We start from the raw sequence: 21,849 nt of genomic DNA on the forward strand, positions 1-21,849 counted from the left end.
AGACTACTCATGACGTGTGACCCATCTAGATGATGGTCATGGGTTTCATGGGCTGTTTGTTAGCTGGAGCTGGTAACGGGGGCCGCCAAGCGCACGGAAGACGCATCCAGGCAGGACGCGCGTTGTGTGGAGAGCACGAGAGGACGGAGAAGACCCCTGCCTGGACGCAATTCTGCATCTCCTTCACTGAAAAAGAAATTAGCTTCCTTTCACTCCCTTTCTTTTTTTGTTAGATCTCTTTAAAAATGTGTGTTCATACCAGCTTTACTGAGGCGTTTTCGGGTCTCTCTCTCTCCCTGTCTCTGCAGCTCCGTCCTCTCTGTGTGGCCTCCTCCTCTTGTCAATGCCTTGCAAACTCTAGCCACCTCCTCGAACTCCAGTCTTTAGCTCCCCACCTCCGTCTGCCCAGTTCCTTCCCCGTCTCTCCCATGCCGTGGTCTGGCAAGTGCCTGCAGGCAGTAAGCTGGGCATCCAGCACCTGGTGTAGGCATCACCTTGTTTGTTTTCCTTCTCTTGGGGATCGCACTCTTCCTCTGCCCAGTACCCATCGTCTCAAAACAGTCTTTCATTATTCCATCAGGTTTTCTTCTGAGGTAAGGTGAGAGGGCAGATCTGGTCGCTGTTACTTCATCTTGACCTCTCTCTTTCGGTATCCTATATATTTAGCACCTCTGGAACTTACTGTGGCATTGAGGAAATCTTTGCCAAAGGATTTGGGGATTCAGAGTTGGCTGGCTCAGGCTGTGGCTGCTGATGGGGGAGCAGGAGTTGATGGTGTAGCTGAGTGTTTTCTTCTCGCTGCCATCACCTGAAGAGCCTTTCCTTATGCTGGCCGTTAGTCATGAGTGACGCTTTGGTCTTCCTCCGCAGCTCGATCCACACTGGCCATCGATTGGGACAGTGAGACCCGGAGCCTTTATTATGATGAGCAGGAGTCTGAGGTAGGTGACTCAGGATTCTGGGTTGGGGGGGGTGCGCTGGGTTCTGCTCTGGCTGTGTATTTGGGTCACCGTCACCAGTTCCCCAGCAATTTAACAGATTCTGTGTCAGACTGAGAACAGAAAGTACTTACAGATTTTGTCATTATGTGGTCAGAGGCCTCAGAAAGTACATTATCTTCTTGGCCTGGGAGCTTGTGACGTTGTGGCTTCACCTGGTGAGAACTCGTTTCCCCACTGGAAGTCAGCGCTTTCTTCCTCACAGGCCTACGAGAAGCACGTGAGCATGTTGCAGCCTCAGAAGAAGAAGAAGACTGCTGTGGCCCTGAGAGACTGCATCGAGCTTTTCACCACCATGGAGACTCTTGGGGAGCATGACCCCTGGTATGCAGCTCCCCAGTCTGGGCGGGGGCACCCGTGAACCCCGGACTGAGATCTGCTGGGGCCATCTGTATACACAGAAACCCTTTTACGGGGGGGAGGTGTCACTTCTTTACATGACTGACCCCTATATCACAGTTTTTCTGTACAAGTTGTTTTCCAGACTAAGAAAGCCAGCCCCCGCCCCCGCATTTCAGAAGGTGGCTTAGAGATAGCCACCCCCCCCCACCCCCCCCCGCCCCGCAAGCAGCCATGCTGAGCTCAGGAAAAGATGTTGTGGGATTGTGGCTGTGCCTCCGTGCTTGGGTGCCCAGGGGGTCCTGGCTCTCCATCTCCCTGCTAAGTGGAAGTTTCTCTTTTCTCTGCAGGTACTGTCCCAACTGTAAGAAGCATCAGCAGGCCACTAAGAAGTTTGACCTGTGGTCCTTGCCGAAGATCCTGGTGGTCCACCTCAAACGTTTCTCCTACAATAGATACTGGAGGGATAAACTCGACACAGTGGTGGAATTCCCAGTCAGGTGGGTCCCTGAGCTGCAGTGTTCTTAGGAAAATTAAGAAGTAGGCAGGAGACCTGGGCACCGATTGGCTGAGTTTTGTCACGAAAGACTTTTCTGCATTAGGAGGTGTGTTGCTGGGCTTCAGGCAGTTGGACTTCGGCTCACCCCCCTCCCCATCCTCCTACCTTTGGGGAAAAGATTCTCCAGCAGAAGCGCTTCCCAGGCTCAGAGTGATGCTGATCATTGCTGCCCCCTCACTGAACTGGGCCTCCTGTCCGTCGTTGGTCCAAGGGGCCTGGGCTCGTCTGGACAGCACAAACACAGTGCTGCTTCTCGTTAACTGCGCGAAAAAGCAACCGGAGTGTAGTCTGCTGAGGAGAACTGGATAACTGGGGGCTGCAGCGGGGCTGCGGAGCCACTTGTCTGGTCCCTGGGGCAGAGAGTGGGACTGGCTGTCTACTCGTGTCCCCAGGTGCCAGGACGCAGAGTGACAGGCCCAGGAAAGTAAGTCAACCAGATAAGAGTTCGTCCACAAAGTACAGATTTTAAAATGCTTCCTTGGGGGTGGGAGTGGAGGTAGAGACACGGATAGAATATAGATGTTTGTCTAAAAATGCATTTAACTTTTCTGTATGTTTGAAATTTTCAAAATAAAATACTGGGGGAGAAAAGTTTTCTGGGACCTGTTTCGGTATTCAGCTGAAATGCTTATGGCACCGACGGTAATTTTGGTCCTGATGGCCATTTCTGCATAGTTGCTGCAGTGCTCTTACCTGCCCAGAGCCCTTGCCCGCCGCCGGCTGCAGGGCCGGCGCGCCCCAGGCGGCTTCTGTCCAGGCTGCACCAGCCCCCGGGGCCCCTGCCCCTGCGGCCTCTGCATTCGTTCCTGCTGCAGCTCGTGTCCAAGTGCTCCCGTGTGCCAGTCTCGTGCATAAAAGGGTGTGCTCGCTTACTCCAGCTTCTTTCTCTGAGGTTAATGTGTTAAAGGCCATTTTTGTGTTTTGTGCTCAGAGCTCTGAACATGTCCGAGTTTGTGTGTGACCTGTCGGCGAGGCCTTATGTGTACGACCTCATTGCCGTGTCTAACCACTACGGAGCCATGGGGGTTGGTCACTGTAAGTACTGGCGTCTGCCACCCGGACGTGCTGAAAGGCCCTTGGCCAGTCCTACTGGCCTCTTCCCGTGTGCCAGGCCCTGTCCTCAGTGCTTTACACAGCGCCTCAGGCCCCCAGTGTCAGGCTTCAGGCGTGGTCCAAACTGCTGCTTCTCCATTCTCTCTCTCTCTTGTCTTCCTTTTTTTTTTTTTTTTTTAAAGACCTTAGTTTTAAGGGGCGCCCGGGTGGCTCAGTCGTTAAGCGTCTGCCTTCGGCTCAGGTCATGATCCCAGGGTCCTGGGATCGAGCCCCACATCGGGCTCCCTGATCAGTGGGAAGCCTGCTTCTCCCTCTCCCACTCCCACTGCTTGTGTTCCCTCTCTCGCTGTCTCTCTCTCTGTCAAATAAATAAAGAAAATCTTAAAAAAAAAAAAAAAAAGATCTTAGTTTTAAGTAACCTCTACACCCAACATGGGGCTCGAACTCATGACCCCAAGATCAGGAGTCGCCTGCTCCACCAGCTGAGGAACCAGGCACCCCGGATTTTCATATTCTTGAATCCAGTAGTCCCACCTCTGGGATCTATCCCAAGGAAAGCACTTGACATTGGGAAAAAGCTTTATGCACAAAGATTCATGTATTTGTAACAGTGAAAAATTAGTAGCTGCGTCGGTGACCCAGCAGTTGGCACTGCTGTCCATCTACATGACAGTCGAGTGCACGCCCATTGCCAAGTAAAATGAATGACAATGTGGGGAAATGCCCATGACATGTTCAAACTTGTGTCCTTACAGAAGCTAGCATCACAACTATGTTAAAGCAAAAAGCAAGGAAACGTTCTCTTTGCTCTACCTTATCTTCCAAAATGTCTGGAATGTGTAGGTTTTGGTTTTTGTTTTTTAAACGATTTATTTATTTATTTGAGAGAGAGCGCGCGCGCGTGCAGTGGAGAGGGGCAGAGGGAGAGGGACAGTAGGGGCAGGCCCTCGGCACCTTTTCCTGTTCCTCACCCCGCAGTAGGTGCTCCGGTGAGGGATAAATGTCTGGCCCCAAGTCACGCAGCAGGTGGAGACTAGCAACCAGTTCTCCAGGAGAGTGTCATTTTGTAGAGTCTGGAGGGGACAGGAATTGCTCGTTGCTGCTGGGATTGCTGTTGTAACCACATCCTGCTGGGGAATACTATAAAATCAAGACAGGAAGTGTTGGCTGTGGGGAATGCTTGGACCACTGTGAGGAATTGTTACCCAGCCACAGACTTTGACTCACAGTTTCTGAGAAAGATACATTTAAAGCGTCTTGTCCACATTCCAGCTCTGCAAACCCAACGCCCAGTGTGTCCCTCACCGGGATTACCCCGGAGGCTCCAGAGGCAGGAAGAGGCGGTAGCCATCTGCTGGACCAAGTGGGGTTTGATTTGACCTGTTCTTTTTAGAGCCATTTTTGCTTAAATCTTAAAGTATCAGCTTCCTTTATGGGTGCCTTGGCTCTGGATTATTGCTTATAGCCATCCTGAAGATTGATACTGGATTTCTCTGTTCTTTTGATTAGTTTCCCAAAATTACAGCCTAAAACCTTGGTCCCTGACACTCCATTTTTACTGCCCCTCCCCCCCTTTTCTTTTAAGAGCAGGAGGGAGAGAGATTATGGGAGGGGGAGAGACCATCTTAAGTGGGCTCCATGCCCAGCATGGAACCCAACGCGGGGCTCAAACTCACAACCCTGAGATCATGACCTGAACTGAAATCAAGAGTCGGACGCTTAACCGACTGAGCCACCGAGGTGCCCCATTTTTACCCTTTTTGAGGAAGAACAGATTTCAAAAAAAGATGAGTTATCTTTTTTTGGTTGTCACCTGTAAATTACTCTTAATTTCGGGGTCTTTATTTTTTTTTAGAGTGTTAATTGTTTAGTGCAAGCCTAATAAAGCCAGATTAGTTCTCTGGTGATTGCTAGAGGTTATTTTCTTTGTTGATTTGGCAGACACTGCATATGCGAAGAACAAACTGAATGGGAAATGGTATTATTTTGATGATAGCAACGTGTCCCTGGCCTCTGAGGATCAGATAGTGGTGAGTAGGCTCTAGTACTTGGTTCCTCCTCTTACCTGACGGATTAAAGCTGGGAAGAGTCTCCTGGGCTAGTTGGTTATTTGGTCATCCTTATGTGACAGTGGGAGCTAGGTGTGGTAGAGAAAGAGCTGACTGCCATTCCTTCCAGGACCCTTCCTAAATGAGAAGCTCCACTCTCTGCGTTCTGTCACAGGCACTGGCCCTTCCCCACTCTCTGGGCAGGGTCACGTTCCTGGTGGCCTCTGTGCATGGATGCACAGGACAAGATGGCAGTTCTCTGAAAGTAGGTTTTGAACAGTGAGCGAAAAGCTGGGAGAAAGAGTGATAATTCCAACCTGTGAATGAACTTTTCCCCTCTTGTGTTTTAGACAAAAGCAGCTTACGTGCTCTTTTACCAACGTCGAGATGATGAATTTTATAAGACGCCTTCACTCGTCTGTTTTCCTGGATCCTCTGAGGGAGGGACGAGCCCAGGCAGCTCGCAGCAAGGCACAGGGGACGATGAGGCTTGCAGCATGGACACCAACTGATGCTGCCTCCGAGACCCTGCCACCCCACAGCGCCAGTGTAATCCCCCAGGAGAACATCTTTGACACTCTGAAGACTACTAGCGTTCGGTCTAAAAACCAGATGAAGAAATCCCCTTCTTTTATGAGCAGAAGAAAAAAAGAGACCCTGTTTGCTCAGAAGGGTTATGTCAAGAGGCTGAATTATTTTTCTTTTTATACAGGTGGTGAGAAATTTCTGTAAGACCTGTGGAGCTGGAAAGTAGGGGGTCGGGAGGGGGGTGCACAGTGGAGTAAGGCCGATGAATTCCAAAGAATGGAGAGGAACACTGTAATTGATTATGGTGGCCATGAAGACCTGCAGCAGGTTGCCCTGAGTTTCTGGATTTCTTATTCTGGTGCTGGTTCCTGGTCACCCCAGCAGTCTGCCCACAGTAAACCAAGCCTCCAGTTCACTTGATGTTGTCCCCTTCTCCCTTGCTGTGCACTGACATGGGTTTATAATTCCCTCAGAATTTAGTCCCTGAAGCCCGTTTCTGTTTCCCTTTGAGCCATCTTGGAATTTCTAGCTTTCTTCCCCCTAATGAAATGAAGATATTTGGTGTTGGGGTCTCCTGCCCCTCAATCTCGTGTGGAACCTAGCAGTTCTGTTATGTCCCTCACCATCTTTGATGAATTGAGACGGTTGGAGACGGTGTGGCGCTTTTACTAGATGTCACTTAAAAGAAGTCGGTACACAAAACTTTCTGGGTACAGTGGCCCGTCCAGTTTCTCTCCGTTGGCTTGAGAATGGGGACCTCTCCCTTCTTGCCGACTTTGGTAAGAAGTGGGGTTCTCCACCCCACCTGTCGTTCCCCCCGCCCCGCCCCGCCCCGCCCCGCCGGCTTCTGGGCGCCCCCCCCCCCCCCCCCCCCCGTCCTCAGCATCCGGCCGCCTCCCTCGCTGGGGGGGGGCGGGGGGCTCGCTTCCGCTCCGGCCGAGTGGGTTTTGAGAATGAGGTGGTGGGTCCGGGCAATCTTGCCTGACCTTTAACCTTGGCGGGGGGGGCAGGGAGCGCCATTCTCGGGCGCGCGATCGGCCGGGGCGCGCGCGGCGACCGTTGGCCGGGGTGGCGGAGTGGCCGCGCTGCCGGGTGAGGACGCGGCTTTGGACCTTCTGCCCGAGGGCCGGCGAGGGCCGAGGGCGCTGCGGAGACGGCTGGGCCGGGCAGCAGGGGCGGGCGGGCCGGAGCCGGGGGAGGCGGGGCCGGGCGTCCCTGGGGCTCCCGTCCGATCGCGGGTTCCTCCCGGAGATCGCGGGCCACCCCCGCCACCTGGGGAGGGGCCGCCCGGCGGGTGGGTCCTTCTGGCCCGTGGCGTGGATCAGGCTCCAGGAGATGCGTCTTTCGGGGGTGGTTTGCAACTTCGTAACGATACTCTAGCGTTGCTCTGTGCATTTCCAATGTGTTACGTAATAAAGACGTGGTCGCTTTTAGGGGAAATGTCTGAAAAACTGAGAAGATGCAGAAAGGAGCTGACTGCGGCCATTGACCGGGCCTTTGAAGGCGTCAGTCATTCCCAGGAGTGCTCGGGCCGGCGGAGGCTGGAGCTGGACGCCGCGCCGCTCCCCTTCCCCGTCCCTGTGCACCGGCTGCTCGGCAGGAGGCACCCGCGGGCAGCCTCCTCCTCCGCGGCCCCTTTCATTCCAGTCCCGTGTGCCCCGGAGAACGAGAGCCCTGCCCTTGCCCCAAACCATGCTCCGGGGAATGCAAAGCCACATGCCTCATGCCCGAAAAGAAAACCTCTGACCAGTAAGGAAAACCTACTGATGCATTCCTCCGTTTTGGCACCCGAAAGACCGTTTTGGAGAGCCGCGGGAGATGGGGAGAACTGGAGAAAAGACAGCCTAAGGTGATTCCAACTTGACAGTGTAAAAAGTTACAATTAGGGGGCTCTCATTTCTGAAAATGTTGAAGTTCCTAAATTGAGTCTGGCGCCGCTTCTGCCTCCCCTCTAGGACTGTCAGCCCATTCCTAGAAACCACTTTGCCCTTCCCACAGGGGTAGTGAACGTTAGAGAACCTGACTTCTAAGTCACTTTACTTTTTATACTGCAGAAATAAAAATCTTCGTTCCAACATCCATACTAGGGAGAGGCCAGATGGGCCCTACTTCCTGCTTACATCCCTGCTTCTGCTCCCTTCACCCCCCTACCCCACCTCCCCCACCCCACCTCCTGAAGTCTTAGACCATCCCTGCGTCAAGATCTCCCCTAGACTTCCCCCCCCCCAATAGCTTTAAAGTTTATTTATTTACATAATCTCTATACCCAAGGTGGGGCTCAGACTCACCACCCTGAGATCCAGAGTCACATGCTTTTCTGACTGAGCCCGCCAGGGGCCCCTCTCCGTGGTAGGTTTAAACTGCCTGGTTTTAGGCACCTTGATTTGGAGCAAGGATGACCATATGGGATGGAACTTCAAGGTCTTGCCATCTTGGCTGCCCTGGAGGCAGAGAAGGAAGAAGCCATTTAGTTGGTTCAATTCTTTTTTTTTTTTTTTTTAAGATTTTATTTATTTATCTGACAGAGAGAGAGATAGGAGAGAGGGAACACAAGTAGGGGGAGTGGGAGAGGGAGAAGCAGGCTTCCCGCTGAGCGGGGAGCCCGATGCGGGGCTCGATCCCAGGACCTTGGGATCATGACCTGAGCCGAAGGCAGCCGCTTAACCAACTGAGCCACCCAGGCACCCCTAGTTGGTTCAATTCTAACAAATGTTAATACGGGCATTTGTAGGCTTGAATGCGCTGTCGGGGATGCTCATGAGGGTGATGCTATTAGTCAACTTCACTGACTTAGCAGTTTCCAGTTGCCCTCTCTAATCACAGCATGGGAGCCAATTTAAAGTTATCAGTATGTTTTTGTTTTTAAGATTAACACTGAGTTCCCTGCAATATTTTCGTGAAAGAGGCTCTAATCCTCCACTTTTTCTTCTTCTTCTTCTTCTTCTTCTTTTTGTTTCCACCTGGGGGTTGCAGGAAAGATATGGAGAAAGATTTGAAGATTGACTCAAACATGCCACTCAGCAATTCTAGCCAAGAGATCACAAAGGATCTGCTTGATATGATCGGTGAGTACAAAGGGCAGGTCTATCCTCTCCTTGGGAGGATAGGTCCTTCACACAGGCGCCTGAGTCAGCAGGTGTTTGTTTGTTTGTTTGTTTTAAAAAAAAAAAACACTCTCAGTTCTCATCCATCTACATAGTAAATTTGTTTTACCCATGGCAGGCTCTATGCATAGAGCATTCATGGATCTGATAGCCTGATGGAGTCACACATGAATCCGGTCATAAATGTCTGGTTACAGTGAATCCCTGGACACGAGGGACAGTGGTTCTCCAGGACTTGGTGGTTGAGCTCAGGTCTGGAGGCAGGACATAGGCAAAGATGGGGTGGGTGGGGGGCGGTCCAGCTTGGGTAGATAATACAACATTAGAAGAAAAATTAGAATCCCAAAGCTTCCCTGTAACGTGAGCACCCAGAGAAAGCCAATGTTAACATTGCTGGACATCCCGGGGCGCGTGGGTGGCTCAGTCGTTAAGCGTCTGCCTTCGGCTCAGGTCATGATCCCAGGGTCCTGGGATGGAGCCCCGCATCGGGCTCCCTACTCCGCGGGAAGCCTGCTTCTCCCTCTCCCACTCCCCCTGCTTGTGTTCCCTCTCTCACTGTGTCTCTCTCTGTCAAATAAATAAACAAAATCTTTAACAACAACAAAACCCCCAAAAAACCCCCAAAACATTGCTGGACATCCTGCCAGAGGTTTTTCCCCCCACATCTGTACATTCTGTGTGTGAACTATATATGCCCTCTTTATTTGTATGCTCTTTTTTCAAACGACTCACACTGCATAGTGGACAAACAGCCCCAGGTTAAGGGATGCATAGCCTTGGGGGCTGCCTGAAACTGTTGGTTCTGGAAGGGCCTCCAGGTTCTGGGGGGATGAAAGGGAGGCCTGGTGGGAGGAGTCGCTCCCCTGAGGCCACAGAGCAAGACACCTGCCACGCTACGGTGTGAGTGGATGGAGTCTCCTCCGGTGGCCGCGAGAGGGGAGCCGAAGTCCTCTGCCTCCGCTTACCATCCTCCACAGTCCTTGCCAGCCCCGGGCAGCATTTGATTCCCCTTACAGACTCCCCTTTTTTTCACACGATGTCATGTCATGCTTGCAGGTCAGGGAGTTCCCTAAGATCCAGGACAAGCCAAAACATCTCTGTATCCTCCCACTTGCACCTTCCTTGGGGACTGGCGGGTCGTTGGGCTCAATAAAGGCAGGGCCGGAGGGGTGGGCACCAAGGCCACCTTAGAATTGGGCGCTCAGTCTGGCAGCCTCCCTGCCCTGAAGTCCCTGGAGAGTGGCCACACGTTTGTGGGTTTTAACCGGTGCCTGAAATGTCTCCCGAAACCGTTCACTGGAATTGTAATGCTGAATGTTCTCCTTTTTAAGACCATACGAGCATCCGAACTATTGAAGAGTTGGCTGGGAAACTAGAATTTGAAAACGAGCTGAACCGCGTGTGTGGTCACTGCGGAGATTCGCCCTTCAGGGAGGAAGCCTGGGCCTTGCTCATGGACGAGAGCCCTCAGAAGGCCCCGCATGGCGACTCCGGCAGCCTCAGGCAGACTTTCGATGATCACAGTATCGTCGAGACTGTGCTGGACTTGGAAGAGGACTACAATTTGATGACCTCTTTTAAATACCAGATCGAGTAAGGGCCGTCGGCCGGAGCTTTGGTTCTTCCCAGAAGGAGGCTGCGGTTGAGGCTGTGGTCAGTGCCGCCGGGGGCCACTGCCCCGGGGCTGGCAGGATCGGAGTGACCACACCCTCTTGAACTTCTACTTGTGTCCCTTTTTAAGCTGAAAGCCCAATTTTTTTTTATTCTATTGCTTTGAATTGTTTCTTACTGTTGATCCTTTTCACTTTTCTTGACGTCTCAAATGTGTTTTTTGACTGATGTTTAATACACTAAGTACCCAAGGTGGGTGCCGGTCGTAGGCCTCTGCTGTGTCTCCTGGTGCTCTTTTCCATGCGCCCCTGAAGAAGTACTAGGACCACAACCAGGGTGGGCTTCACGCACCCCCTGGGGCCAGCCCAGCCCGCACAAATGGTGGCCCCGAGCCCTCCTACCCTTGCACACCTTGCGCACAGGGCTGTCCTCTGCATGGGCTCCATACCCTCCTCGTGTCCAGACCAACCTCCCCTCAGCACCCCCAACCCTGACCCTGTTCAGCGTGAAGACCTCTGCAGGGGCCTAATGGTTGTGTTGGAGGGGCTGATCCCCTCCTGACCGGACATTCCCATGAGGCCTCCCCACCACACCCCCCACATCAGACACCTGGGCCCCCAGTCGAGGGCAGTGGGAGGAAAAGGTAAGCACAGGTCCTGCCCATCCCCTTCCTGCCTGAGCCCTCGTGCATCCCACTCCAGGCCTGGAAACCCTGGAAGCCACAGGTAGTGGGGCAAGATGGGTGGGAGTAAAGAAGGAGCTAGCCCTAAAAGCCTGGCAGCAAAAGCCTGGCAGGGCTGGCTCCAGCCACACCCCTGGAAAGAAAGGACAAGGACACCATCAGAAATTATTTGGACAAATGTCTCAAAACCATGATGTTCTTTCAGGAAACATCATAAGCTATCGGGAAGGTCTGATGCCTCCCAGAAACAGAGGCTCAGAGAAGTGCCTGCCTTCTGGGCTCAGATGGGCAGCATGGGGGTGAGGAGGCTGGCACAGGGGCTATTGGTAAGACCCAAAGAACTGGGAAGGAAGGCCCAGTGGCCAACGGGCCACCTTGCCAGGCCATCTTTTAGGTTACGGACCTGAGCACAGGGCAGGCTGCAAAGCCGGTGACCCGGGTCTGGTGACTCCTGCAGGCTCTCAGGTGGAGACTGCCCACCTACTCCTTAGCGGGGTGGCCACCTTGTGGGATGGGCCTCCCCTGCAGGGACAGCCACCACCACTGCCCTGCCTGGGGCAGACGGGGACAAGATTACCCGGAGACTCCTCCCCGGCCACTCGACCTTCAGTCCCTGCAGGGGCACCCTCAGTAAGCACTCACAGCCTGTGGAGTTGGGGAGTTCCTTCTCCCTTAGGAAGGACAGGAGCAAATGAGAAGAAAGGCTCACAGCATCCTGGGCCTCCCAGCTCGGGTGAAGAATGGCTGTGTGCGTGGAGAGATGTCCTGATATCCAAGCCAGGGCTCACAACAGTGCACTCCAAATAAGAAGTGTTGATGTGGAGAGTCTCCCATAGAGAAGGTGGCGCTTAATCCAACCCCTATGCCTTCACCGCCCCTTGAGGCCGGGCTAGACTTAGTGACTCACTTCCAAGGAACAAAGCAGGGAAAGAGAAACACAGTAGATTTCTTTTTTTTTTTTCCTAAAGATTTTATTTGTCAGAAAGAGAGAGAGTGAGCTTGCACAAGCAGGGGAGCGGCAGGCTGAGGGAGAGACGCGGGGCTCGATCCCAGGACCCGAGCTGAAGGCAGACGCTTAACCAACTGCGCCACCCAGGTGCCCCCAAACAGTAAATTTCTATGGAGAAGCCTGATAGCACCTAAGCAAGTGATGAAGGGGAACAGCACCAGTGATGTGTGGATGCCAGCCTCCCCCCGACCCCCCCCACCCCCCCCACCATAGGGAGCAAGGAGAAGGGGGCTCTACCTCTGTCAGGTCCTTACCCAAACCCCATGTCCCCGGTCTAATCACAAGCTGAATGTCAGATAAACCCAGCCTGGGGGATGTCCTGCAGGATGCCTGGCCAGCACTCCAGATCGTCAAGGTCATGAAGAACAAGGAAAGACTCAAAACCCGTCACAGACTAGTGAAGACTAAGGAGACACATTGATTCAGTCTCCGTGTGGTATTATGGATTGCATCCTGGAACAGGAAGAAGACAATGGAAAAACTGGTGAAGTCTAAATAAAGGCTAGAGTTCATGTATTTTTCTTAGCTTTGACAAATATGCCTCTGTTATGTAAGATTAGGGGAAGCTGGGTGAAGGGTAGATACAAACTGTCATTGTAACCTTCCTGTAAATCTAAAGTTATTCCAAAATTTAAAATGTATTTATTTTTTAAAAGTGCACTTGATCTCCAGTTTGTACAGATGTGTGTGTGAGCACAGCACGCACAGAGATTGTTACGGAGGGACAAGGGGGTTTGTCTTTTTTTCCCCTTGTCCATATTTTCTGATCTGTCTGCAGTGGGCATGTATGGCTTCTTAAAGTTCCCATCTCCACCAACTAGCCATGGGTATCCTCCACCAGCTGACTGCCCAGAGCTGACCCTCACAGTCCCCAGAAACTGGGGCAGATGCTAGACCCACAATGGGAGGACTCACAGGACCTTGACCTTGAGGATGTCGGGTCCCAGTGACTGGAAGCTCTAGGTCTCCTGGAGCTGCTTCTCAGCATTCCATTCATGCTCCCCCAGGGTCCTTGCACGGGGAGCGGGTACTGGGAATGGGGGCCTAGCCCTAACCCTGGAAGACTGAAAAGAAAGGATTATTTCTGCCTGTAGAGGAGACTATGGTCCTTGAGAACAGGGGTCAGCATGCAGGAGGGACCTGGCTCTCCCTGGAGGGACAGACAGACATATTGCTGTTTTAGCTAAGCCTTTATGTAAAAATTCAGATCTACCAGAGGGGTAATTCATCCTGGGATCCTTGAATGAGGAGCTTTTCTTCACTGTAGAAACACAGCTGTTTAGTTAAAGCCGATGAGCCCTGAGCCTCTGGCTCTCCAGTCCCAGACTAACAGGGGTAGCCATATGGTCATTTCCCTGGTGACCTGGACGCCTGTCTCTGCATCCCTGGCTCCCTGAGGTGCCCCAAGGAGACCTTCCTGCCTCTGTCATCTGCTTTACTGGGCAGATGTGTGCTCATCTACACACAGCAGGGGTGTTCGGGGAGTGGGTCTCCAGGGACTTAACCAGAAGGGGAACAGGAGTCTAGAACATTTATTTTAATACAACTTCCTCAGGTTTTCAGGGGGCTGGCACCAAAGGCTTCTCGGGGAGACAATGAGAGTCATATTTGAGAAACTAAAACTGTTTTACGTCATTTGGTTCTCTCCCCCGCAGCTCATCTTGGCAAACCAAACAATCACTGAATTGTTTCCGTGGAAACACCAAACTGTGATTTGGATTAGCAGACTCAAAATAGAAACAAGGCAACCTCAAGAATAAATAGGAGCTTTGGAACCTGCTAGTCACAAACTGCAAATTCAAGCCACAGCACAAGGCATGTGAGAAGCGGGGCCCATCCAGCCCTGTAAGAGGTCTCCAGGTCCCCTGGCCGCATCCCACCAGTGTCCCTGCCCAGGCCACTGGAACCCAGCTCTATATGCAGACTGGTAAGACTTTGTAAGGTGGGGGCTGGTCCATAGAAGCTCCTAGGACCTGCTGAGGAGGAAGGGATAGGAAAAAGGAGAGAGATGAGCCAATGGTTGAGCGAAGGTCAGCAAGGAGCAGAGAGCCACAGTGAGGCCTGAGAGCCAAGCAACAACTCTTTCAAAAGGACAATCCAGGGGTGGCCGTGGGCTGGAAATGTTGGCCCTCGCTTCAGCCTCGTCCAGATTGCCACGTTCTCCACATTCCTGGGCACGGCTGTCTGGCCACATGGACCTAGAGTCTGAAGTCTTGCCACGTGAGCTCCAGGGGCACTTCCAGTTAGTACGCCTCTGCTTCTGTGGGGCTCCAGCCAGCGCAACCAGGCCCTGGGGCCTGCCTTCTCAGCTTGGGCTCTCCGGGCTCCCCTCCCCCAGCCTTCTGCTCCCCCTCACTGGGGCGCTGGGGGCGCCACCTCCTGGCCCACCTGCCCTGGCTCCTTGGACCCTCCACTTCTAATCTCAGGGCAAACCGCAAAGGGATCAGGAGACCAGGCAGAAGGGAACAGACAACCCCGGGGCAGGCGTCCCTCACCTGTGCACCCAGGAATGTGCTGAGAGGGCAGCAACACCAGCCTCCCACCGGAGGAGCTGTGAGCTGTTAGTGATCAAAGAAATTGAGGAAGAGGATTTGCAAAAGAGGCCTAATTCAGGCCAAGCTCCCTCTCCCCGAACGGCCAGGCTGGGGGCTCCCCGGGTCCGAGCGTGCCCGTCCGCTGACTGAAGCACCGAACGTTTAATACAGCAGTGACCATGGAGGAGGCACGCACACGAGGGAGGCCACTGCACCTGATTGTGGGTAATTACTGAAAAGGCTTTGAGCCCCAGACTATCTGAGGCTCTGGCAATGTGCTTTCTCCCTGGAGTATGTGGGAGAATGTTAATATTTTATGTTCCAGCTAAATATTTATAGAGTAGACAAAGTTTTACTTAGGAAATCTATTTGACAATGAATCCCAGCCTTAGTGGGGAAGGACTCTCTGTGCTTGGCCAGCTGGAAGATGACTGCTTTGATGAAGAGTTTTGGCCTAAGGCCTGGCATGAAAAAATTTTCAAAACTGCTCAACCCTTGTAGGGAGCAACCGTCTTTTTTTCTGGAGGCAGAAAGGCTATTTTCTGGGCCCTTTGGGTGGAAAGGGGTTGCTGGCATCTGGCCTGGGAAAGAAGAGGGCATATTGCAGGAGACAGGCCCCTCATCAGGAGCCCTCTGGAACTTCTGAGACAAAATGCCAAAAAGGGAAGTTGCAAAGGAATGCTGGAGAGACCTGACTTTGGGACAGGGCTGCAAGGAGCTGTTCAAATGGAAAGCAAGAAATCCCTGCTCTCAGTATTTGTCAAGTGTCTTCTCGTGTCAGACACTCTCCTGGGTGCTGAGGATACAGCAGGGATGAGGCAGATGCTGCCCTTGCTTCTGAGGTTTATATCCCACCCAGCAAGGCAGGTAAAACATATGTATGTGCATCAATACACCGTTTCAGATGGAGCTATGGGAGAGAATTAAAACAGGGTAAGGGAATGGGCAAGGAGTAGGGCAAGCTTCTGCAGAAGAGGTCACTAAAAGGCCTCTCTGTAGGTGACATTTAAATTGATACTTGAATGTCAAGACAATTAGGTGATGTGGTTTCCATCCTCAGATGTAGCTGGGGTCATTATCAGAGGGAGGCACCCCTAGGTGGCTCTCCGGGCCCTAGGTCCCTAGACCTCCCACGACATCCGCCCCTGTGTAGCCACATCTCTATCAGCATCCAAAGAACCAGAAACGTTGTGTGCTCTGGGGATGTGCCTGGGCTTTGTCACGCTCACCAGATCTGGCAGGAACACAGGAGTTTAAAAAAAAAAGAAGTCTTAGGAATAAAATAAGAAACAGAATATCCTTTCCTGATGATTACCAGAGACAGGCGGTGTAATTTTAATTAACCCAGGCTTGTTAGGAGATAAATTTACTGCTCATTCTGCAAAAACACCCAGCTCATGGAACACTGAGTCACTTTGATCTTTGACTTCATAACAAAAAGAAATCCTTCTGAAGAAATACAGGATTTTTTTTTTTTTAAAGATTTTATTTATTTGACAGAGAGAGACACAGCGAGAGAGGGAACACAAGCAGGGGGAGTGGGAGAGGGAGAAGCAGGCCTCCTGCAGAGCAGGGAGCCCGATGCGGGGCTGGATCCCAGGACCCCGGGACCATGACCTGAGCCGAAGGCAGACGCTTAACGACTGAGCCACCCAGGCACCCCAGAAATACAGGATTTCATAACTCACAACAGAATCAAAGAACAGAGGGTCCTGCTTTGGCAATCCAAAATTGGACAGACCCTTCAATGAGAAGGCCACAGTCATAAATATTGATGGAGTTCTCTCAACAGGGTCTCAACTTCGATTTACAACGATTAAACTTTTTTCTTTTTAATTTTTTAAAGATTTTTGTTGATTTGTTTGAGAGAGAGAGAAAGCACGAGCAGGGGGAGGGGCAGAGGGAGAGGGAGAAGCAGGCTCCCTGCTGAGCAGAAGGCAGCTGCCCAACTGGAGCCAGCCAGGCGCCCCAAAATGACTAAACTTTTCAACTTAGAGTAATAAAAGATTTCCCGATACAAACCCCTATGGCCTACAAGCCTTATGCTAACCGCCCAACAGCCACCTGTAGTCAGTTTGAGAAGGGCTGGAAGAAACCCGTGGTGTGGCTGGGCCCCTTCCTCGCAGGCCTCCCTTGCACAGGCAGAGCGACCCAGCAGGGAAGGCAGTAGAGGTTGGCAGAGGCCAGGGTGAACAGACATCCAGTGAGGCTCACAGGCAGAGAGAAGGTCGGGGCAGCCTGAGGCAGAGTCCAAGTCTGTACGCCCTTGGCCTCGGAAAGGGCAGCTGCCATTGCCTGGGGCTCCCAGCTACAGGCCACAGGACGCCCTTGGTCTGGAAACGGGAGTAAGAGCAGCTTAGGCTGGTGCCTGGTATCCCTGCCAAAGGTGTCAAAGGCAAATTAAACTCAGACTTTTGTGGGACACACACCCTTGAAAATAAAGAATGTAAAAATAAGAAAAAAATCAAGAACACTGTTTTCTTTTTCTTTTTTTCAAGATTTTATTTATTTATTTGAGACAGAGAGAATGAGATACAGAGAGCATGAGAGGGAGGAGGGTCAGAGGGAGAAGCAGGCTCCCTGCCGAGCAGGGAGCCCGATGCGGGACTCGATCCCGGGACTCGAGGATCATGACCTGAGCCGAAGGCAGTCGCTCAACCAACTGAGCCACCCAGGCGCCCAAGAACACTGTTTTCTATAAACGGCCCACTCAGAGGCCCTAGTGTCATTTACTACAGCCTTGAAAATGAGCAAAGACATGAATGGAACTAGAGGGTATTATGCTAAACTCAGTAAGTCAGTCAGAGAAAGACATACCATTTCACTCACATGTGGGATTTCAGAAACAAAACAGATGAACATAGGGGAAGTGAAGGAAAAATAAGATAAAATCAGAGAGGGAGATAAACCATAAGAGACTCTTAACTCTAGGGAACAAACAGGGTTGCTGGAGGGGACGGGGTGGGGGGATGGGGTAACTGGGTGATGGACATTAAGGAGCGCACGTGATATAATGCGCACAGGGTCTCATATGCAACCGATGAATAACTGAATCCAACCCCGTAACTAATGACACACTCTATGTTAACTAACTTGAATTTAAATAAAGAATATAAAAAAAAAAGAGAGAGAGAAGAAAATGGGCAGATTCTGGAAGCCAATCCATCCAGTGAGGATTTTTACTTTCAAACGATAAAGGAAGAGAAACCAGTCTGAGTAGGCTGTTTTTTATTCAAAATCATCTTGGGAGAAGCCTGCAGGATAAAAAGATGGTATGTATCTTATCCATTTGATTTTCTTAAGTTGATGGGAGATCACTTCAATAAACTTAATGAAAAAATATGCTTTTAAGTGTTTTGTTTTTTGTGGGGTTTCAAGAGAGAGAAAGAGAGCTTGAGTAGGGGGAGGCGCAGAGGGAGAGAGGGAGAGAGAGAGCTTAAGCAGGTTCCACGCTCAGTGCAGAGCCACATGCGGGGCTCAATCTCATAACCCTGAGATCATGACCTGAATGGAAATCGAGTCGGACGCTTAACCAACGGAGCCATCCACACGCCCCCTCCCCAAAACATATGCTTTTAAATGTTTTAAATGTTTTATTTTTTTGTTACAAAATAAATATATATGTATAACAAAAATTCAAAACTTCTGCAAGATATAAATAGAAAGCCAAAGTTTCATATAAGCCCCATGCCCTCCGGAAATATTACTGGACCCTTAGATGCTCTCACCAGCTTGAAGAGTGGTTGAAAACAGAATGGGGACAAAGAGCCAGGAAGAAAATTGGGATTGGTTGGCTCGTGTACAGCGGCACTCTGGGCATTCATTGGGTGCATGTCACCTCTCTTTGATTGGCAGCTTAACATTCTCGGTTTCTCACACAAGAAGACTTGACTTAGTGTATTCTGTAATAATACCTCCACTGATCGAAAAATGCAAGTGCTCTGACAGTAAAACTGGATAAAAATAATAATAAAAAAACTACTGAGGCCTGGAAAGTTATTGTTTATGTGTAGGAAGTATTGTGAAGACCAAAAATGTGGTGTTGGGGAGTCATGGTGCCGCACCAATGGTTCTGAGAGAGCCCTTCCGCCACACAATATCCCTCCTTTCACCAGAAACAGCACCCTCCCCCCATGCCCTACACCCAGGCTGCTGCCCCGGCTCCTCACCACGGTCTTCACACGCTTCGCTCCGATACATAAAGATGTGTGTAGCTCTGAGGCCTGTCATGGGCGGCACCTGGTACCCAGAATGCCAGACCCATCCCGCCCTGACCCCCAGCAGGGCCTCTGAGCCCGGGCGCTCCCCTCGGCTTCGGGGGCTTTCTGCTGTTAGTCCCGGGGCGCTGTCATCTGTCTTTCCAGCTGAGACCAATAAACTATCAGCTGCAGACGTTTTGTGGGCTGGTCAGAAGCCATCATCACTGCTATCAAAACCCAGGTCATAGAGCACATTCTTGCTTGGCTCCCTGCACAGAGGGGGTTCTGAACTTCCCAGGCTGAGGTCGCTGAACCAGCTCATCTGGTGGTCCCCCTGGGAACTGGTGGAAAGCAGCCTGTCGTCTTGGGAAGAAGGCCCACCGAGTTGTAAGATGTTCCCTTGTGCTGCCCTCATCACCTTACTGCGCCTGACTATGCCTCCCAGAACAGGGCTGACTGGCTTTGTGGGGCTGCTGGGGCCCCTCAGATGCAGGGGCTGAGCAAGGGGCTTCTGCTGCTCCAGGGGGGGCCTTTGTGGGCCAGAAACTGGAGGCTGAGGATATTTAGAAATGAAAGCACAGGCTTTGCTAGGGACTTGTTCTTGCTTCCTGGCTAGAAGCCTGCCTCTGTGGGACTTCCGGGGCTGCTGCTTCTTGCCTGTCCCCCCCCTTCCCACGGTTCTGCCTTTCTGTGCAGCCGCCCCCCTTTGTTCACAAGGGTCACACGGAGACACACCTTCGGTTTGACATTTTTGGCAGGTGTTCTTAATGCTGGTTGCAAAGTTGTTCAAGTCCAGGGGTAGAAGCCTTGAGGCTCCTTGGGAAACCCAGTCCCTACCACCAGGAACTTCGGGGCCTGGGAAGCCGGAGCCATGGTTCTCTGAGCTGGTTTTAGGGAAGGTCCAGTTCTCGCAGTTGGTCTGTACTGCCCTGTCCTTGACTTGCCTGTTTCTTTTGCTGGTTCCAGCTGCCATCAGCGCAGCCTCTTCTTGGAGAGCATCACTTTGTGCTCCCTCACCACAGACACCAAACTCTCCAGGCTGCAGGGAACCCATACTCAGATTCTGTACAGCAGGGGGGGCCTGAGCCTGCCACAGAACTGGTTCCTCAGAAGCATATGTGTCCTGCCTGGTGAAATGGAGGCTCTGGGCCAGAGGTGGTGAGGTCTGGGAAGTGCTGTCTTTCACGTGCGTGGGGCCCCGAGGGGCTGAAATCAATCTCTTCAGCTCTGCCAGGACACTGGCCACATTCAGCTGGCCTAGCTGCTCACACAGCCGCTGGAAGTCCTTACTCTGCTGGGCAACTAAAACTTCAAGTTGCTTCAGGTCAGATTTCATTTCTATAAATTCTGCTTGTCTCTAGGGAAAGATAGTGAGAAAAGAGTTATGGACACTGCAATCAGAAGGCACAATGAAATGTGCAAACCAACCAAAGGATGTGCTAGCAGAACCAAAGCTTCTCCCTTGCTGGGTGCTTTACAGAGGAAGCATGGCAACACTCTGGAGCAGGGCCCCTTGGGTCCACATCATGCCAGAGGACCTTGGAGGAGGAAGTTGGTCCCACCCTGGTCCATTGCCAAGGGACCTATCTGGCTTCTGTTCTGGGCTGAAAAAAAATTGCAGCTTTAAAGGTGTCTCTCTGGGTCTTAGTGACAAAGCTAAAAACATACTTGAGGAAAGAGGTTGGTATTCACACTTACAGCTTCAAATCTCTTCTGTATCTCAAAGATGACCTGCTCCATGTTGCCTTTGTCATGCACTGTTTCCAACACCAGATCACTCTGGGCCCGCACAGTCTCTTGTACTAAATACAGAAAGTTGACAATCACTTCACGAAGACTATGGCAATGCCCCACCCCGCGCAGACAATAAAGGGATGAGCTAGAATCAGGCATGGACCACCTAAGCCTGCTCTGCTGGTGCCCAGGACTCTCCAACCAGATCAGCCTTCGTGAGGAGAGGAAGCCCGAGAAGGGTGGTTCTTCCACCATTCCTTCTTCCCTCCCACCCTGAGAACATTCTGGCCCAGGCAGCCTCAATCTCAGCACCTCCTGGGGACTCTGAAACCTGCTGCCCAGATGATGGCACCAACCTCCTCCTTGGCCTACCTTTTTGGTTCTGTCCTCAGAATGAACTCTCCAGAATGTAGATATGATCATGCCTCCCCTGAAACCTGCACTGAAACTTTCAATAGCACCCCACTGGCCACTGGGTGAAGTCCAAATCTTTATTTATTTATTAAAGATTTTATTTATTCATTTGAGAGAGAAAGAGACAGAGCACAAGCAGGGGGAGAGGCAGAGGGAGAAACAGACTCCCCACCAAGCCAGGAGCCCGACACGGGGCTCAGTCCCAGGACCCGGAGATCGTGACTTGAGCCGAAGGCAGACACCCAACCATCTGAGCCACCCAGGCGCCCCAAAGTCCAAATTTTTAAATTGGCCATGAAGACCCAGGCTCACTTCTGCTTACCCTCTCTGTCCACCTCCACATCTCTGAGGTCTGTTTCCTATGCAATCTCTCTCTCACCATTGGCCTTGTGCATGCTGTTCCCTTGGCTTGGAGCACTTATGCTTCAGTCCCTTATCAACTCTACCCATTCCCCTCAATCACCACCTCAGTGCAACTAATTCCTTTTTTTTTTTTTTTAAGATTTTATTTATTTGAGAGAGAGTGACAGAGAACCCGAGAAGGGGGAGGGGCAGAGGGACAAGCAGACTCTGCACTGAGCGGGGAGCCTGACACGGGGCTTGATCCTGGGACTCCGGGATCATGACCTGAGTCGAAGGTACGTGCTTAGCCGACTGAGCCACCCAGGTGCCCCTCAGTGCCACTAATTCCTATTCTTCCCTCTGCTCTCAGCAGTCACCTCCTTGGAAAATAGCATATCCTGGCTGGCTTGGGGGCTCCTTTTCTCTGCTGTTGGCACCATTTGTGTGCTCTACCATCACTTATCACCTATCACCCATCACTTATTTATCCCCTATTTACACTTGGGCTGCAATGAACTTGGTGACCTGAGTGCTAACCACTCAGGACTGATATTGATTCCTCTCTTTGGCATAGGGAGATTTTACACACACACACTTAACTAACACATTGTGTTGCAATCAATTATTGCCACCCTCTTGCTAAATGGCAGGTCATGTGAAGACACTCTTACATTTATTCAACAAATATTTGATGA

At 51.6% G+C, this 21,849-nt stretch overlaps 3 protein-coding genes across 5 annotated transcripts in view; 2 read left to right on the forward strand and 1 right to left on the reverse strand.

The window, feature by feature from the left end:
• The window catches only part of USP4 (ubiquitin specific peptidase 4), a 52,864-nt gene extending 46,770 nt beyond the window's left edge, over nucleotides 1-6,094 (forward strand). For both annotated transcript variants that reach the window (XM_034998201.1, XM_034998202.1), the window contains 6 exons: nucleotides 871-941; nucleotides 1,204-1,322; nucleotides 1,688-1,837; nucleotides 2,828-2,931; nucleotides 4,891-4,979; nucleotides 5,348-6,094. In XM_034998201.1, coding sequence (XP_034854092.1) covers nucleotides 871-941; nucleotides 1,204-1,322; nucleotides 1,688-1,837; nucleotides 2,828-2,931; nucleotides 4,891-4,979; nucleotides 5,348-5,509 — 695 coding nt within the window. In that variant the 3' untranslated portion in view covers nucleotides 5,510-6,094. The remainder of the gene's footprint in view (nucleotides 1-870; nucleotides 942-1,203; nucleotides 1,323-1,687; nucleotides 1,838-2,827; nucleotides 2,932-4,890; nucleotides 4,980-5,347) is intronic.
• A 327-nt stretch (nucleotides 6,095-6,421) lies between these two features.
• On the forward strand, nucleotides 6,422-10,514 carry CUNH3orf62 (chromosome unknown C3orf62 homolog). Of its 2 annotated transcripts, XM_034998206.1 has the most exons (4): nucleotides 6,422-6,617; nucleotides 6,960-7,374; nucleotides 8,499-8,590; nucleotides 9,961-10,514. In XM_034998206.1, exons 2-4 carry the CDS (start codon nucleotides 6,965-6,967, stop codon nucleotides 10,224-10,226), a joined length of 768 nt encoding a protein of 255 aa, XP_034854097.1. In that variant the 5' UTR covers nucleotides 6,422-6,617; nucleotides 6,960-6,964; the 3' UTR covers nucleotides 10,227-10,514. The 2 variants fall into 2 exon arrangements, with proteins under 2 accessions (XP_034854097.1, XP_034854096.1); XM_034998205.1 differs by lacking the exon at nucleotides 6,422-6,617 and having other exon boundaries at nucleotides 6,719-7,374.
• Nucleotides 10,515-18,099: 7,585 nt separating this feature from the next.
• IHO1 (interactor of HORMAD1 1) overlaps nucleotides 18,100-21,849 on the reverse strand; it is a 41,532-nt gene continuing 37,782 nt past the window's right edge. The window contains exons 7-8 of the mRNA XM_034996681.1: nucleotides 20,363-20,466; nucleotides 18,100-20,021 (exon numbers count right to left, since the gene is read on the reverse strand). Coding sequence (XP_034852572.1) covers nucleotides 18,873-20,021; nucleotides 20,363-20,466 — 1,253 coding nt within the window. The 3' untranslated portion in view covers nucleotides 18,100-18,872. The remainder of the gene's footprint in view (nucleotides 20,022-20,362; nucleotides 20,467-21,849) is intronic.

The sequence above is a fragment of the Mirounga leonina genome, unplaced genomic scaffold, assembly GCF_011800145.1.
Source record: "Mirounga leonina isolate KUSES-001 unplaced genomic scaffold, KU_Mleo_1.0 Mir_94, whole genome shotgun sequence".
Taxonomy (NCBI): domain Eukaryota; kingdom Metazoa; phylum Chordata; class Mammalia; order Carnivora; family Phocidae; genus Mirounga; species Mirounga leonina.

Bases quoted from the DNA above. Each gene is read 5' to 3' on its own strand.
- CUNH3orf62 (XM_034998205.1), top strand. From the start codon at position 6,926: ATGTGTTACGTAATAAAGACGTGGTCGCTTTTAGGGGAAATGTCTGAA. The intron at 7,375-8,498 runs GTGATTCCAACT...TGGGGGTTGCAG, and splicing joins TGGAGAAAAGACAGCCTAAG to GAAAGATATGGAGAAAGATT. The intron at 8,591-9,960 runs GTGAGTACAAAG...CTCCTTTTTAAG, and splicing joins GGATCTGCTTGATATGATCG to ACCATACGAGCATCCGAACT.